The 19,368-nt window shown below is 44.3% G+C and overlaps 1 protein-coding gene and 1 pseudogene across 2 annotated transcripts in view; one reads left to right on the top strand and one right to left on the bottom strand.

Moving 5' to 3' along the window:
* The window catches only part of LOC126262241 (probable cytochrome P450 6a13), a 282,234-nt gene that overhangs the window by 30,424 nt on the left and 232,442 nt on the right, over nt 1-19,368 (top strand). For both annotated transcript variants that reach the window (XM_049958715.1, XM_049958714.1), the window contains exons 4-6: nt 2,503-2,765; nt 7,734-7,927; nt 18,161-18,382. In XM_049958715.1, the coding sequence (XP_049814672.1) occupies nt 2,503-2,765; nt 7,734-7,927; nt 18,161-18,382 (679 nt within the window). The remainder of the gene's footprint in view (nt 1-2,502; nt 2,766-7,733; nt 7,928-18,160; nt 18,383-19,368) is intronic.
* Nucleotides 774-891, bottom strand: LOC126191817 (5S ribosomal RNA; annotated as a pseudogene).

The raw sequence follows: 19,368 nt of genomic DNA, 5'->3' as shown, positions 1-19,368 counted from the left end.
ACCCATTAACTTGCACCATGAACACCGAATGAAAAGTGACGCACCACGGAGATCACAAAGCTGCGCACCATCAAGATCGAAGGTGACTTCCTTCGGAGTGACAAATCGTGCAGGACGTTCAGCTACGTATCAACTTCTTTAAAGAATGCATATGGACTCATGTTGCTGTAACTGGATGATGGGAACTGATGAAATGTGGTGGCATGCAACCGAATGCGAAGTAGTGTGTCGTGGAGCGCATCATGAAACTTGCTAACCTTTGAGACGTAGCTATAGATGGTGCAATGATATATTTTATAGACACGGAAAAAAAAGAGGCTAAATTTGCCCAGTGGTTCCAGGTGGTATGAACTAAAATGTCACAAACTTTTCAGGAGGGTAAGTCTGCTCTAAAGGCGTATCATTTTTATATGCAGGTCAGGAATCAAGCAAAAGCAAGTTATTTTGGGCTAATGCAATAGTACACAATTATGCCGACTGTTAATATTGATGGTAAACTAGTTGGAAAGTTATTTATTGCATTGATGTCAGTAGATCTTGATGCAGCTCTTTTAACGAAAATAAACTCCTCCCGAACAGGCCATGAAGGCACAACAGCTCCGACCGGCCGCCGTGTCATCCTCAGCCCACAGGCGTCACTGGATGCGGATATGGAGGGATATGTGGTCAGCACACCGCTCTCCCGGCCGTATGTCAGTTTCCGAGACCAGAGCCGCTTCTTCTCAATCAAGTAGCTCCTTACATTGCCTCACAAGGGCTGAGTGCACCCAGCTTGCCAACAGCGCTCGGCAGACCGGATGGTCACCCATCCAAGTGCTAGCTCAGCCCAGCATTGCTTAACTTCGGTGTTCTGTCGGGAACCAGTGTTACCACTGCGGCAAGGCCGTTGGCTACACAACTCTCTTGGTACTTCTAATTTCCAGGATACCTTTCGTATGCATTTCCTCTTCCAATCTCGATTGATCGGAGTTGAAAACAAATCTACAAAGTTTCTGACTGTTTCCGCACTTTGCTGCGCGTCGTCAAGTTGACGCTTTGTTTGACATTTCTTTGTCTTACGTCTTCCAGTTCTGTAGCACTGTTTGAAGTTATGCAACCATCCACTGCATCCCTTGAAATGACTGTCATTGTGTCACGCGCAATTTGATGTGAGTCAAGTAGTAGGTCTCTGTGATGCACATCCTGTAAATTGTATCGAGAATCCTCGAAACGCTCAAACACCAGTTCTTGTAACGAGTGCTCCTTGTCCTCTCTTGAATATTCATAGTTTTTCTTATGCACTACACTGTCATAGTGCTGCGGACTTACCCGAAATATTTTTTTTTACAATGTTATGTTATGTTAACCGGGGACCTAGAAACGACGGAGAGGCTCCGTCCCCGCCACAGCCGCAGTGGTCCGCAACCCTACGACGACTACCGCAGTCCACTTCACCCCTCCGCCACCCCACACCGAACCCAGGGTTATTATGCAGTTCGGCCCCCGGTGCCCCTCCCCCCCCCCCCCCCCCCCAGGGAACGTCTCTCACCAGACGAGTGTAACCCCTATGTTTGCGTGGTAGAGTAATGGTGGTGTACGCGTACGTGGAGAATTTGTTTGCGCAGCAATCGCCGACATAGTGTAGCTGAGGCGGAATAAGGGGAACCAGCTCGCATTTGCCGAGGCAGTTGGAAAACCGCCTAAAAGCCATCCACAGACTGGCCGGCTCACCGGACCTCGACACAAATCCGCGTGGCGGATTCGTGCCGGGGACCAGGCGCTCCTTCCCGCCCGGAGAGCCGTGCGTTAGACCGCACGGCTAACCGGGTAGCACTTTTTTTATAAAACTCCAGAGGATGTTCTATGCACGTGATTATGTTTTGTACCCGCGCCTTGGAAAACGATTGCCTTTACTACATTTCGCTGGAGACGGGGTTTGTGGCTCCCTGTCCGACAGGCATGGTGACCTACACATGACTCGACACATGTTTCAGTATAACTTTCAGTTGTTAAGCACGTATAGTCATCATTGTACTCCTCTTTTTCATTGTCCGCACAGTCGAGCGTATACGACACCACACATTTCACTGACTCACCTTTCATCTGCCACTTCTCTCTCACCCTGCAAAATTCGTTGGGTTCCTTTCTGACGAAATGTCAACTTCGGCAATGTAGATGTAATGCAATGTTTGCTTTGTTGATCATTGGCTCTGAGTTACTCGTCACCTGAGCAATTCAACTACGCGCAGTGGACTCTTGCTGTGCTCACCACGAGATACCTCCAGTCCCGCCCCCTGCTGCCATTAGCAGTCAATATTATGGGTACGTGGTAGAGAATATGTGGGGCGTCGAAAGCCGTAAACATCATTGGCCTGTTGTGACCTCACGTTCAAGGGGTTCCTTGTAAGATTAGCCATACCACACAAGCAGAAAAACGCAGGGGGACACTTTAATTTACAGTGTGTATCGAGTGAGCCGACATCCCCCGAACGCTATTTACAAATTGGTGTATTCCATTTCCAGACGATGCAGGACTGCGGCCGCGAGATGGTGGAGGTGTTGGGAGATTCAGCGAGCCGTGGGGAGGTGGTGGAGATGCGGGAGGTGTCCGCCAGGTACGCCACGGACATCATCGCGTCCGTCGCCTTCGGCGTGGAGTGCAACTGCCAGAGGAACCCGGAGGCCGAGTTCCGACAGTGGGGGCGCAAGGTGTTTGAGCCCTCGCTCAAGTCCAAGATCGCTCAGATCATGTACGATTTCGTCCCCCTGTTAGCCAAGGCACTCGGGTAAGCATGCGCACCAGTGGCGCTGTCGCGGCAGTGCCATTGTTCTGTTTGTGTTCTGTGAAGAGCGCGAATTACATTACTACAGACAAGCCTGCAAGAGAATAGTTGCCAAGAAACACTCCAGACGGCGCTCAAGAGAGTTAAACTAATATTTAACGTTCGCTTTTCAGAAATATTTAATAGTTTTCCGTATGAAGTTCCGCAGGATGTTCTACAATTTGTATTTTGTCAACTCAGTTTTGTTAAGTTAATCCTGGAGTATTAAAGAACTAGACAAGTAAAATGACTGACCTTTGAGCTTGAAACAAATTGTCATTACTAAAACGTTGCATCCCATATGTGAGGCATCTAAATCCATTGACTAGTAATTCCCAGCTGTTTAAAACACAGGTGCGAACTGTAAACTTCGAGAGATACTACACTACTGGCCATTAAAATTGCTACACCAAGAAGAAATGCAGATGATAAACGGGTATTCGATGGAAAAATATATTATACTAGAACTGACATGTGATTACATTTTAACGCAATTAGGGTGCGTAGATCCTGAGAAAGCAGTACCCAGAACAACCACCTCTGGCCGTAATAACGGCCTTGATACGCCTGGGCATTGAGTCAAACAGAGCTTGGATGGCGTTTACAGGTACAGCTGCCCACGCAGCTTCAACACGATTCCACAGTTCATCAAGAGTAGTGACTGGCGTATTGTGACGTGCCAGTTGCTCAGCCACCATTGACCAGACGTTTTCAGTTGGTGAGAGATCGGGAGAATGTGCTGGCCAGGGCAGCAGTCGAACAGTTTCTGTATTCAGAAAGGCCCGTACAGGACCCGGAACATGTGGTCGTGCATTATCCTGCTCAAATGTAGGGTTTCGCAGGGATCGAATGAAGGGTAGAGCCAAGGGTCTTAACACATCTGAAATGTAACGTCCACTGTTCAAAGTGCCGTCAATGAGAAGAAGATGTGACCCAGACGTGTAACCAATGTCACCCCATACCATCACGCCGGGTGATACGCCAGTATGGCGATGACGAATACACACTTGCAATGTGCGTTCACCGTGATGTCGCCAAACACAGATGCGACCATCATGATGTTGTAAACAGAACCTGGATTCATCCGAAAAAATGACGTTTTGCCATTCGTGCACCCAGGTTCGTCGCTGAGTACACCATCGCAGGCGCTCCTGTCTGTGATGCAGCGTCAAGGGTAACCGCAGCCACGGTCTCCGAGCTGATAGTCCATGCTGCTGCAAACGTCGTCGAACTGTTCGTGCAGATGGTTGTTGTCTTGCAAACGTCCCCATCTGTTGACTCAGGGATCTAGACGTGGCTGCACGATTCGTTACAGCCATGCGGATAAGATGCCTGTCATCTGGACTGCTAGTGATACGAGGCCGTTGGGATCCAGCACGGTGTTCCGTATTACCCTCCTGAACTCTCCGATTCCATATTCGGCTAAAAGTCATTGGATCTCGACCAACGCGAGCAGCAATGTCGCGATACGACAAACCGCAATCACGATAGGCTACAATCCGACCTTTATCAAAGTCGGAAACGTGACGGTACGCATTTTTCCTCCTTACACGAGGCAACACAACAACGTTTCAGCAGGCAACGCCGGTCAACTGCTGTTTGTGTATGAGAAATCGGTTGGAAACTTTCCTCATGTCAGCACGTTGTAGGTGTCGCCACCGGCGCCAACCTTGTGTGAATGCTCTGAAAAGCTAATCATTTGCATATCACAGCATCTTCTTCCTGTCGGTTAAATTTCGCGTCTGTTGCACGTCATCTTTGTGGTATAGCAATTTTAATGGCCAGTAGTGAATCTCTGGCCAAGGTGGAATTTGGCAAGCACGAAAACAAGCAGTTAAAACTCACGTCGTGTGCGGAACGGCACTATCATGCTAAAACGTAAGCCCAGGATGGCTTACCATACGACCTACCGCCGTGCTGTTAGGGTGCCGCGGATGACAACCAAATGGGTCCTGCTGTGAAATGAAATGGCACTCCAAACCATCACTCCTGGTTGTCGGGCCGTGCGGCAGGTGACAATCAGCTTGGCATCCCACCACTATCCAGGGCGGCTCCAGAGAAGTCTTCGCTGCTAGTCGAGCCTCAGTTCTAAGTGGAACTCACCACTGGAGACAATTCTGCTCCAGTCAATGAGATTCCAGTCCCCGATGAGCGAAGACGTGACTGGAGACATAGCTCAGCGTTGACGTCATTCTAAGCCCTTCGTGGGAAGCACTCCTAGGCTTAAATTTCAGCAAGAGTGCTTGCCCAAACCCTATACCGAGCGAGATGGCTCAGTGGTTAGCACACTGGACTCGCATTTGGGAGGACGGCGGTTCAAACCCGTGTCCGGCCATACTGATTAAGGTTTTCCGTGATTTCCCTAAATCGGTTCAGGCAAATGCCGGGATGGTTCCTTTGAAAGGGCATGGCCGACTTATTTCCCACCGCGCGGGATTAGCCGAGCGGTCTCAGGCGCTGCCGTCATGGACTTTGCGGCTGGTCCCGGTGGAGGTTCGAGTCCTCCCTCGGGCATGGGTGTGTGTGTTTGTCCGTAGGATAATTTAGGTTAAGTAGTGTGTAAGCTTAGGGACTGATGACCTTAGCAGTTAAGTCCCATAAGTTTTCACACACATTTGAACTTGTTTCCCATTCCTTCCATAATCGTATAGGACCGACGACCTCACTGTTTGGTCCCATCCCCAAAATCAACCAACCAACCAACCAACCAACCAAACTTTACCTTGGCCAGCGAGGTCACCGCATCTCTTCCGAACTGATAACGTTTGAAGCATTATGGACACGGCCTTCCCAACAGCTCGAGGTTCTGAAGATCTAACGCGCCAGTTGGACAGAATATGGCACGATATACCTCTGGAGAACATCCAACAACTTTATCAGTCAATGCCAATCCGAATTACTGATTGCATAAGGGCCAGAGGTGCACCGGCGCGATATTGACTTGCTCAATTTGTGAAGCTCATTTTCTTGAATTAATCATACCATTTTTCTGAAACTATAATCATTTGTTTCTTCGTACATGTACGTCACATCTACAGAGTTTAATCCCGTTCTGATAATTCCTTCGTGGTGCGTCGGTTTTCCGTCCCACAGTGTAGTTAAAACAACAAGTGTCCGTCATTTGTCTGTTGTATCTATCTGAGATGTGAAATGCTGATGTACATTACTGATGAAGTAATTGAAATTTAAGTATCCAACGGTATGATCCCTCAAACATCAGTACTTTCAGTGAAAAGTAATTTTGAACTTACATTAATTATGCTGTTAATTTTAAACAACACAAACTTGTTCACTCTAATGTTTGTTGTTTTAAGCAAACATGAATATTGTCTCTCTAAAATTAATAGAGACAATTCTCATGTGCATCGGTATACACTACGTGATCAAAATCATCCGGACACTTCGCTGAAAATGACTTACAGGTTCGTGGCGCTCTCCATCGGTAATACTGGAATTCAGTATGGTGTTGGCCCACCCTTAGCCTTGATGACAGCTTCCACTCTCGCAGGCATACTTTCAATCAGGTGCTGGAAGGTTTCTTGAGGAATGGCAGCCCATTCTTCACGGAGTCCTGCACTGAGGAGAGGTATCGAAGTCGGTCGGTGAGGCCTGATACGAAGTCGGCGTTCCAAAATATCCCAAAGGTGTCCTGTAGGATTCAGATCAGGACTCTGTGCAGGCCAGTCCATTACAGGGATGTTATTGTAGTCTAACCACTCCGCCACAGGCCGTGCATTATGAACAGGTGCTCGATCGTGTTGAAAGATGCAATCGCCATCCCCGAATTACTCTTCAACAGTGGGAATCAAGAAGGTGCTTAAAACATCAATGTAGGCCTATACTGTGATAGTGCCTCGCAAAACAACAAAGGGTGCAAGCTCCCTCCATGAAAAAAAAAGACCACCCCATAACATCACCGCCTCCAAGTTTTACTGTTGGCACTATACTCGCTGGCAGATGACGTTCAACGGGCAATCGACATACCCACACCCTGCCATCGGATCGCCACATTGTGTACCGTGATTCGTCATTCCACACAACGTTTTTCCACTGTGTCAATCGTCCAATGTTTATCCTCTTTACACCAAGCGAGGCATTGTTTGGAATTTACCGCCGTGATGTGTGGTTTATGAGCAGCAGCTCGACCATGAAATCTAACTGTCATAGTACTTACAGTGGATCCTGATGCAGTTTGTAATTCCTGTATGATGGTCTGGATAAATGTCTGCCTATTACACATTACGACCCTCTTTAACTGTCGGCGGTTTCTGTCAGTCAACAGACGAGGCCGGCCTGTACGCTTTTGGGCTGTTCGTGTCCCTCCACGTTTCTACTTCACTATCACATCGGAAACAGTGGACCTAGGGATGTTTAGGAGTGTGGAAATCTCGCGTACAGCCGTATGGCAGAAATGACACTCAATCACATTACTATGTTTGAAGTCCGTGAGTTCCGCAGAGCCCCCCATTCTGCTCTCTCGCGGTCCTAATGACTACTGAGGTCGCTGATATGGAGTACCTGGGCAGCAGGTGGCAGCTCAATGCAACAAATATGAAAAACGTTTGTTTTTGGGGGTGTCCGGATATTTTTGATCTTATAGGGTAGTATATTTGACACATCACACTTTTTTACAGTGGTATAAAAACCTCTAGAGACGTACGTAGTAATGTCGTATTGCAGTTCCCATACACGGATTACATAGGATGTAAGATAAAACGAAAGCTAAGTTTAGAAGTACCGCTATAGTTACTTACGTAATTTTACCTGTGCTCTAGTTTTTATCTGCAGATCTGCTAGTTAGAAGAAGAAAGACGCGAGCTATATTTGTATGAAAGTCGTCTACATAATGGTCGCAGATTATATTTATCTAAGAGAAGCCTGTTAATATGTAGGCAAATTTTAAGTACACATTGAAATCGTTCTTGGTCACAGGGTTGCTGGTGGAACGGAAGAAGTGTCGCAGTTCTTCCGAAACATGGTGAGAGAGACCGTGGAGTACCGGGAGAAGAACAACGTGACACGCAACGACTTCATGCATCTGCTGATACAGCTCAAGAACAGGGGCTTCGTCGATGACGATAAGCTCAACGGCCTCATGGATAGCTCCAAGGATGTGGACAACTGGAGTAAGTTCAGGAAACTCGATACCTACAGTCACTGACGTAGCCGTGATCGAATCTTGCTTAACACGTAAAGTAAGAAACGTCCTACTATGATTTATCGGTCCATCGGTACCAATATGTTCCAAAAAGGCGCACGCAGCAATATGATTTTTCAGGGGGTTAATGTTTCGGGTCCTATTGATCATAGAGATAGAGGGTCAAGTGTTTTGAATAGCCCTTGGCCTACGAACATTTGCATGCCTGTCGGACATAGTGTAGCTATCATACAGTTAAGGGTCAAAATTTTTAAACATTACACATTTCTTCCAGCCCAGTCAAGTTGAGCAAAACAGTTGGTTCTTATACAGTGTGGATGGTCTATGGTGGTCCTTAAACAGTTTAGAAAATCAATATTTGTTTATGGGCATTTCCTGAGAAAACCCCGAAAAATCATGATTCCTTGGGTACCAAAAGCACCAGTTGTGGAGATGGTCAGTTTTATAATTTCTGTCTTTGGCAGATCGTCGAAATTTTTGCTACACGATCCTAGGATAACGTTGTCGGGGAACATCGAAATTTGTTTCGATATCATTATCCGTTACCGAGACAGTAGTTTAAAGTTACCATACTTACGCAGAAAACAGCGAAATTTGGTTTTAGACGTTTTTCACTGTGAGCTGCAATTACCTAAATGACTAACCATAGAAAATAGTTCAAATTTTAACAGTAGATGATTTAGACTTTTATCTAGAAGTGTCATTTTACCGTTTTCGAAATGTTTTAACCGTTGTCTAGATACACCTGAAAAACCGTGATTTTTGATAGTGAAGGTACCAGTTGTCGGGTATGTTCACTTCTGTAATTTATATTTACAGCAAATCGTCGAAATTTTTTCCGTACGTTCCTTAGGTGGTGTTCTCAGAGACGTTGAATTTTTTTTCAGTGTCATTATCCTTTACCAGGGTCGAGACGTTCAAAGTTACCGTACTTATGCTCATAAAATATGCGTGTAATGTCCGACCTGAAGTGTAAGGCTGTCTTGACCTAGAAATTATTGTATTTTTAATTTAAAAAAATTGTATTGTTATACGAAATTCCCTGTTGTTGAAAATAAATCACCGCATTTTTTTGGTACACTGTAGGGGTAGCCTAATAACGATGTGCATTTTTAATCAAGTAGTGTAAAGTGAGCTTGCGTTGGATGGGAGGCGATTTTGTGTTAATCTTATTTATGTGCACTGAGTGTCAAAGTATATATTTATATTGGAGCATATAAATAAACTGTCAAAACTTTATTGATCTCCAGAAATAGTTTTATATAGGCAGCCCACCTTTATGTAATAGGGAAAAGAAGGGAACCAGCTGAAAAATGCTCCTGTTGAGCACAAAAAGGCCAGCATATTACTCTTTAAAAGACTCTAACAGAAAAGTGGGGAACCAACTACCGCAATCCTCATTCCACCTTCCTCAACAAAAATTTTGGGATGTGAACATATGCGCAGTTTTTTGTGCTGAAAGAGAATAGCAGAAAGACAGTGTGCCAATGGGAGAAAAAGAGAGAGGTGACAGTAGTGGTGTGAGACAGATTGGCAGTAAATTAAAAACAGAGATGGATTAAAATAGTAGCAGTGGGATCAAAAGAGAGAGGTGACAGCGGAAATGAAAATGAAATATGAGTGGAGACGATGCACGACCATGGGGGGACTTGACACCTACCTCCAGACCAGCGAAATTTAACACGACAAAAGTTGTCTAGTTTCCCCCATATCCTGTACCCTCGTGTTAATGTGTTCCGGTTTACGGGGTCAAAACACCGAGCAAACCATCCCCAAGGACATGCTTGGAGAAGAGTCAATGATGTTTGAAGAGAAAGACCGCTGACTGTAAGCGAGAAAGACAGAGACAATGGCACTGGGAGAGAAAAAGAATTGAACAAAGAAATGGCCTTGGGACAGAGAGTGAAAGTGGCAGAGAAGGAGACAGTGATGAGGAGAGAGACACACACACACAGAGAGAGAGAGAGAGAGAGAGAGAGAGACAGAGAGATGAAGACAGGGTCAGTCAGAGAGACTGATAGGAAATAGTTTCAGTGGGAGAGAAAGGAGAAAGTCAGACACAGTGACAGGCAGATGCTGAGTACGAAGGCTTGAATACGAAGAGAGAGTGTGCAACACGATTTAGAATGTTCTGTGTTAAAAAGAGCGCGAACATGTTCGCATGTCATAATTTTTCATGATGAAAGCGGAATCTGCTCTCACGATGCGTTTTCAGCTGGGTTATTATATGAGCCGCTTAAGAAATATCACAATTTTGAAAATCTTTCATGTAATTTGTTCTACATAATCTTTTATAGTTTAGCTAGTAGGCCCTCTAGACGTGGAGTTTTCATTTGTTTTACCCGCTTCACTGTCGCCTCATACTCTGATTGCGAATGTTTTGTTTTGGAAGTTACTTGCTTTTTCTTATGTGTGTTTCTTTCATAATTATGTCCTTTCGTCTATACTGAATGTATAAAAACATGTGTCAGAAACTTTATGGATTTATTCTTGACATCAAAAGATTACGAAATGTTCATATGAACATGGATCCGAAAATCCTTCATTAAGGGAGATGTGAAAGGAATTCCCTGTAGCGACTCCTGGTCGTGTAATTTACCTCGAATGTGCTTTTTTACTTGCTTTCTTGTTTACAGTTGGTCATGGCACTCGTTTTGTTTCGACTGATTGCAGTTTTTCTGTGTATAGAGTAATCTCCGTGACAACACATCACAAAAATAGGCACGAGTTGCTCCATTTACATGATGTAACTTGAGACGCCACCAGCGAATATGGTTTATGCACAATGATGCTTCCTCTACTTTACACGGATAGTTCGCTAGCATCTCGATCAACAGTTTCCAAACGACTGGACTGGTCGCGGTGAATTCATAGCATGGCCTGCCCGACCGCCAGACTTGAATCCAGTGGATATTTTTTCCCCTCTTCTCGGACATATACGAGGGTCACTCCAAAAGAAATGCACACTATTTTTGTAAAAATACAGTGTTCATTCTGCATGTGTGAAAGTTTTACAGTGTGTAGATACATCCTTCCTGCTTGTTTCCAAGCTTAGTTCAACCTGTTCCCGTGAACAGCGACGTCACAGCATGTCTTCAAGATGGCTGCTACACTTGACGTTCGTCAGAAACAACGTGCTGTCATAGGATTCCTGTTGCTGTGAAAGCTTGACAGTGGGAAACATCCACAAGAGGTTGAAAAAGGTATATGGAGATGCTGCTGTCGATCGCAGTACAGTTAGTCTGTGGGCAAGCAGGTTACATGATGGAAGCGGGCACGGGAGTATTGAGGATTGTCCTCGCAGCGGCAGGCCTCGTACTGCACACACTCCAGACAATGTGCAGAGAGTTAACGAAACGGTGACTGCTGACAGACCCATCACAGTGAACGAATTGTCACGCTACGTTGGGATAGGTGAAGGAAGTATTTGCAGAATACTGAAAGTCTTGGCGTTAAAAAATGTTTGTGCCAGGTGGGTTCCCAGGATGTTGACAGTGGCTCACAAAGAAACAAGAAAAACGGTATGCAGCGAACTTTTGGAACAGTACGAGAACGGTGGATATGAATTTCTTGGAAGAATTGTGACAGGTGATGAAACATGGCTCCATCATTTTTCACCAGAGACGAAGAGGCAATCAATGGAGTGGCATCATGCAAAGTCACCCAAGGAAAAAAAAAACCACACCTTCTGCTGGAAAAGTTATGGCTACGGTGTTTTCCGATTCCGAAGGACTCTTGCTTGTGGACATCATGCCAAGTGGAACCACCATAAATTCTGATGCATATGTGACGACACTGAAGAAACTTCAAGCTCGACTGAGTCGTGTTCGACCACATCGGCAAAAGCAGGATGTTTTGCTGTTGCACGACAATGCACGGCCACAGGTCAGTCAAAACACCATGGAAGCGATCACAATACTTGGATGGACAACACTGAAACACCCGCCTTACAGTCCTGACCTGGCTCCATGTGACTATCATCTCTTTGGGAAACTGAAAGACTCTCTTCGTGGAAAAACAGTGGATCCAACAGGTTGGTCCAGAATTTTACTGTGTGGGTATACAGGTACTGGTTCCTAGATGGCGTAAGGCAGTTGAGAGGGATGGAAATTATGTGGAGAGATGAAAATATTGTTCCTAAAGGATGTATCTACACACTGTAAAACTTTCAAACATGTAGAATAAAAGATGGATTAAAAAAAATAGTGTGCATTTCTTTTGGAGTGACCCTTGTAAAATCCTTGCTGCATTCACTTCCCGCACCCAGTGTCGATATTCTGAGGGAGAGTATCGGAAATGGATTTGACCGAATGCGGAAAACACCAGGAGTTTCCCACGACATACTGGAAAGTATGAAACGCAGGCTCATGGGGTGTATGGATACAGGAGGTGGTCACCTCGGGCAATGTTTGTAACTGTAAATTTGCTTAGTTAATTTATGATTTTTGTGTCATCAATAACAAATATTTTCATAGTTCCCTAACGAAGGATTTTCGAACCCATTCTTACATGAACTTTTTGTAATACATTCTGAGGGGAGAAAAATTTCGCACCACGAAGGAATAATCCGAATGGGACGAATTGTTAGATGTGACGTATACGTACAGACAAACTTATGGTAGCTATTTCAGAAAAACTGGTGATTTATTCAAGACCTTGATTTATTCAAGACCTTCACGAACTGAGCAATTCAATAACGTGTTGGTCCACATCTGGCCTTTGGTATTGACTGACAGAGTTGTAGGATGTCCTCCTGAGAGATATCCCGCCACTTTCTGTCCAACTGTCACGTCAGATCGTCGAAGTACCGAGCTGAACAAATGCTGTCGCGCCAGCATTTGTTCTTAAACAAAATACAACGGAAAAGATATTTCAGAATATTATTGAACTACATATACATTCGATTATGTCGTCTTTAAATTTCGGAAGCTGTCAGTCTTTGTCTGATTTTTTTTTTTTATAACACATTCGCACCATTGTTGTCAGAGTTGCGTGTTATTTGAAACTGGAAGGCAATCTTCCGAAATCGGTAGTGCAAGACTGAGAACTTCTCTTATTGTTGCAGCTGGAGAGTGATTTACATTCGGTTCCTTCTCAGATCTTTACAGACGACCTTGATCACGGAGAAGTGTACTGCGACGCACCATAGATTTTCTTGCAGACTGCAATACTATGATGCTGTTGCTGTCGCTACGGTAATAGCTCAGCATAGCGCGGTCAGGCTGCTCTACATTGCATTCAGGGGCTCCATGCGTGAAGTGCATATTGTCCTATTCTTTGTCAGCAGACCTATCCCTGCTGCTGTGTATCACCTCTAATAAATAACGATAATGGAAAAACAAATCTGAGACAGAACCGAACAGTAAAGTATTAAAGTTTCGTGGCGAAGAGAAAAATGAACACTGGTGTTTTAACAGAAAATAACGTAGTACTGTGAGTGAATGGAATAAGTTTGTTTACAGACAAGAGCGTCGAAATTTGCACTGTAGTTCAGACATCCTCGGTGCAATATACGGTGTGTCTGAAAGTAATTAGATATTGAGAAAAGGCGTATAAATTCCACTACTTCAACGCTAACAGCTGGTTTGAATTATGATTAACAAACAGAATGCAGAAGGTTGCGCTGAATAATTCAGACAATGATGGAAAGGTAGGAAATTGTAGCGACTGTAGAAAAAAAAATACAAAGGGAGTCTCACAGGATTCAATATTCCTCATATATGTGAATGATCTTCCACTTAACATTCAACAAGCGTAATTGGTACTTTTTTCAGACAATACTAGTGTTAAAATAGACCCCATTAAACAGAAAGCAACAGTTGGTAAATGATGTTTCCCAAAGAATTATTAAGTGGCTCTCTATAAATGTACTCTCCCTAATTTTTGAAAACACACACACACACACACACACACACACACACACACACACACACACACACACACACATTACATTCAGTTCTGTGCAACAAGTAGAGCCATACAAGTAGTTGATGATGTAGCATATGAGTAGGAGTTACTAAATAAGGTAGAATGCTCCAAAAGTTTTGGGTGTACATATCGATGAAAACTTGAACTGGAAGAAGTATGTTCCCATGCTTCTCGACAATTAAGTTAAGCTACTTTTACGCTTCCTAGAACTGCTAATCTTGCAATCAAACATATCAAACTCCTGACATATTTCGCATATTTCTACTCAATAATATCGTACGTAATCATCTTCTGATGTAACGCATCACTTAGAAAGAAAGTTTAATTTGCACAAAAACGAGCAGTAAGAATAATGAGTGTTGTTCACCCACGTACGTCGTGTGGGTATGTCTTCAAAGAGCTGGGCATTTTAACTACATCACAGTACATACAGGGTGGTCCATTGATCGTGATCGGGCCAAATATCTCACGAAATAAGCGTCAAACGAAAAATCTACATAGAACGAAACTTGTCTAGCTTGAAGGGGGAACCAGATGGCGCTATGGTTGGCCCGCTACATGGCGCTGCCATAGGTCAAACGAATATCAACTGCGTTTTTTAAATGGGAACCCCCATTTTTTATTACATATTCCTGTAGTACGTAAATAAATACGAATGTTTTAGTTGGACTACTTTTTTCACTTTGTGATAGATGGCGCTGTAATGGTCACAAACACATGGCTCACAATTTTAGACGAACAGTAGGTAACAGGTAGGTTTTTTAAATTAAAATACAGAACGTAGGTACGTTTCAACATTTTATTTCGGTTGTTCCGATGTGATACATGTACCTTTGTGAACTTATCATTTCTGAGAACGAATGCTGTTACAGCGTGATTACCTGTAAATGCCACATTAATGCAATGAATGCCCAGAATGATATACGTCAACCTCAATGCATTTGGCAATACGTGTAACGACATTCCTCTCAACAGCGAGTAGTTCGCCTTCCGTAATGTTCGAACATGCATTGACAATGCGCTGACGCATGTCAGGCGTTCTCGGTGGATCACGATAGCAAATATCCTTCAACTTTCCCCACAGAAAGAAATCCGAGGACGTCAGACCGGTGAACGTGCGGGCCATGGTATGGACCTTCGACGACTAATCCACCTATCATGAAATATGCTATTCAATACCACTTCAACCGCACGCGAGCTATGTGCCGGACATCCATCATGTTGGAAGTACATCGCCATTCTGTCACGCAGTGAAACATCTTGTAGTAACATCGGTAGAACATTTCGTAGGAAATCAGCATACATTGCACCATTTAGATTGCCATCGATAAAATGGGAGCCAGTTATCCTTCCTCCCATAATGCCGCACCATACATTAACCCGCCAAGGTCGCTGATGTTCCACATGTCGCAGGCATCGTGGATTTTCCGTTGCCCAATAGTGCATATTATGCCGGTTTACGTTACCGCTGTTGGTGAATGACGCTTCGTCGCTAAATAGAACGCGTGCAAAAAATCTGTCATCGTCCCATAATTTCTCTTGTGCCCAGTGGAAGAACTGTACACGACGTTTAAAGTCGTCGCCATGCAATTCCTTGTGCATAGAAATATGGTACGAGTGCAATCGATGTTGTTGTGGCATTCTCAACACCGACGTTTTTGAGATTCCCGATTCTTGCGCAATTGGTCTGCTACTGTTGTGTGGATTAGCCACGACAGCAGCTAAAACACCTACTTGGGCATCATCATTTGTTGGTTGACGTTTCACATGTGGCTGAACACTTCCTGTTTCATTAAATAACGTAACTATCCATCTGAACGGTCCGGACACTTGGATGATGTCGTCCAGGATACCGAGCAGCATACATAGCATACGGCCGTTGGGCATTTTGATCACAATAACCATACATTAACACGATATCGACCTTTTCCGCAAGTGGTAAACGGTCCATTTTAACACGGGTAATGTATCATGAAGCAAATACCGTCCGCACTGGCGGAAAGTTACGTGATACCACGTACTTATACTTATTACAGCACCATCTATCACAAAGCGAAAAAAGTGGTCCAACTAAAACATTCATATTTCTTTACGTACTACACGAATATGTAATAAAAATGGGGGTTCCTATTTACAAAAACGTAGTTGATATCCGTCTGGCCTATGGCAGCGCCATCTAGCGGGCCGACCATAGCGCCATCTGGTTCCCACTTCAAGCTAGACGAGTTTCGTTCTTTGTAATTTTTTCGTTTGATGCTTATTTCATGAGATATTTGGCCCGATCACTATCAATGGACCACCCTGTATATTCGTCAATGAAATTCGTCATAAATAATCCATCACAATTTGAGAAATGTCTGACAGTTAGCGAAGCAAGTTCCGAACTTAATTTAAAATCATTTCTTCTGGACAAGTCCCTCTATATATTCCATTGATGAATTTATAATTAAAAACTAGTAAACAGTAAAAAAATATTAAGTGTAATTGCATGAGCAAGACTAAAATACAATAATGTATTTATCAGTTTTAAGACCAATCATGTGCACACATCCTGTAAACTGACTCGTTCCACGTCATTCCGACAGCACAATGGCTGAAGTGATCTATGGGACATGTAACTAACTAACTAGCTAATTTATTGAAATTAATATCATGCCTACATTGTTAAGAATGTAGATGCACACTTTAAAATTCAATGTAGGCGGCTGTGACGTAGACCAATCATCTCAAGCGGTTGGGCATGGGATCCACATTCCTTTTGTGGAAGTCGCGTGAGGTGTTGCTGAGAGCATCCAGAATCCATGGTTTCAGTTCTTATTGTGCGCGAGGTTCGTCCGGTACACCTCACATTTTGCGCAGCCCCATAAAAAGAAGTCACATGGTGTAAGTATGGACTTAGTGCAGTTCACTCATGATTTCCGCGTCTTCTCAGCCAACGTTCTGGAAACTTCTCATCCAACCACGCACACACTACATTTACAAAGTGCGGTAGTGCGTCTTACTGTCTGTGTCTTCCATGTTATCTCACGCAGCTATTATGGGCCAAGCATAATTTCCAATCATCTTCAGGTGGCATTCTGCGGTAACTGTACCGCACAAGATAATGACCCAATAAGATTTGTGGCGTACATTCCACACTTTCCGGTAGACTGCATCTTCTCCGCCGTAACAACTCAAGGCTGTTTCGCCCACTAATGGCATTTGTGTTGATTGAGAAACTCTCCGATATAAATACGGCCTAATCACTCAACCCAACATTCACTCCCCATAGTCCCTTCTGCGATCACTCATCCGGTGTTAGCTGCAGAATGTTATGAGGTTTCCACGTCCGATAATTCAGTTTTTATGCAATGTCTCACACACCACGTGCCTTGTCAGTCTACTTTCACGTGCTGCCAGATGTGTTGATTTCGAAGGGCTGCTAACATACATTTCCTGCACAGACGCCACTTTATCATCAGGTCGAGACGATGATGGACGACCAGTTTCTCTTGTACCTTTCATCGAGCTTGTGGTCATTAACTTTCTGTGGCAATTCTTCATTGTCTATTAATGTGACAATTGTTTATTGTCTGTAAACGAACTGTGGCAATCAATCTGCGCTCACAGTACGTCACCATCTGTGCACCAGGACGATAGTATTCTACACTTCATAGCGTGCAGATCCGTGCTCGCTGTTGAACAGCCAGACGATCCGCCAGCTTTTCAGTTGCTGTGTGCAGCTCCTTTTGCGGCAACCGTTTCTACTGCAGAAAATGTAAGAAACAGGCGTTCGCCGAAGGGAAGAAGTGGAAGACAAGGGAGCGAGGTAAATGGAACAAATGCCGAGCGTGGAGCGCAAGTCAGGCATTACAGCCAGTTGTCTGCAGCTGTATTTTTGCAAGTATGGCAATATGACCTTGGTGCCAGCTGGCGCGTACCCGTGCCGTGACTACAGAAATCCAGACCTATATGTAAACACTATTTCCATTACGATTCCATCGATAACTTCTACAGCCCTTATATAATAACTTGTTACTTTACAGGCACCTATTACTTGCAAAAATAAATAGGTGGTGTGTGTGTGTGTGTGGGGGGGGGGGGTAATAATTAAACGAAATGCAGCTACATTCTAATGAAACAACGGACAACACCAAAACACTTAAAAAATATACCAGGACAACCTCATATATTTTATCGGTGGAAATGCGGTTCACCCCCTTTAGCTGCCCTCGCGCTGCTGAACAACTGTTGTGTTCTGACTGACGAACCATTTTCTTTTCTTTCCCCCCAGAGTTGTCGATGGATGACGTGGCAGCCCAAGCGTTCGTGTTCTTCCTGGCGGGCTTCGAGACATCGTCGACCACGATGAGCTTCGCGCTGTACGAGCTGGCCCTCAACCCAGACGTGCAGAAACGTCTACAAGAGGAGGTGGACGCCACGATGAAGAAGAACGATGGGCAGCTGACATACGAGGCCATCTCGGAGATGCCGTACCTCGACAAAGTAGTTTCAGGTGAGATTCCGAAACCAGGTACATTCAACCACGTAAAGAGTTTGGTAACTGTTTACTATTAGCCGTTATTTTCGTGCTAGGAAGGAAATGTAGGAGCACATCAGTGCGGGTATTAATCCGTAAATTCTGCTTGAGAAAGACACTGACTTGCCTGATACATCAGTAGTTATTAATTTTTGTTGCGCCAGTTATATGACTACCTAATATGTTTACCACATAATTAAAGTTACGACACGCCCATCGAGTTCAGTTCCCAATTTTCTATAAAATACGATCTTTTTCCGAACGATTCATCTGATTTCAGAAGGACAGCCTAATGATATATTATTATTACTCTCTGTTTCCAGGGAACGACTTGAGCCAAAGCTATTCCATCATGAATCGAGGCTCCAGATTAAGCACAAATAGCTGATAAAATATTTAAAAAATACGAAAAAGCGCGAGTACATGTCGCAGCCTGAGAGTTCCGTACAAACTTAATTATGTATGCAGGAAATAATAATTTCTTGTGGCTTAGTGCGCAAGTCAACTGTTGGATGCCACTTCGGGGACTTGCGTGTGTTTAACCTACGCCAGTTATCCAATCGGGAAAAGGCAACATACGCCGACCGAAGTGGCCGTGCGGTTAAAGGCGCTGCAGTCTGGAACCGCAAGACCGCTACGGTCGCAGGTTCGAATCCTGCCTCGGGCATGGATGTTTGTGATGTCCTTAGGTTAGTTAGGTTTAACTAGTTCTAAGTTCTAGGGGACTAATGACCTCAGCAGTTGAGTCCCATAGTGCTCAGAACCATTTGAACCATTTTTTGAAAAGGCAACCTACAATTTAACATGGAATCCGAACCACGTGCTGTTGTTGGCGATTTATCACATCGATGAGTGGTGATAGCTAGGTTACAACGAAGACTGAAAACAATCCGTGGTCCGACCAAGACTCTCATGACTTCTCCGTTTGCAGGCGATTTACCGATACACCATCACGCCCATTA

The sequence above is a fragment of the Schistocerca nitens genome, chromosome 6 (assembly GCF_023898315.1).
Source record: "Schistocerca nitens isolate TAMUIC-IGC-003100 chromosome 6, iqSchNite1.1, whole genome shotgun sequence".
Taxonomy (NCBI): Eukaryota; Metazoa; Arthropoda; class Insecta; order Orthoptera; family Acrididae; genus Schistocerca; species Schistocerca nitens.
This window is presented reverse-complemented; position numbering and strand designations above follow the sequence as displayed.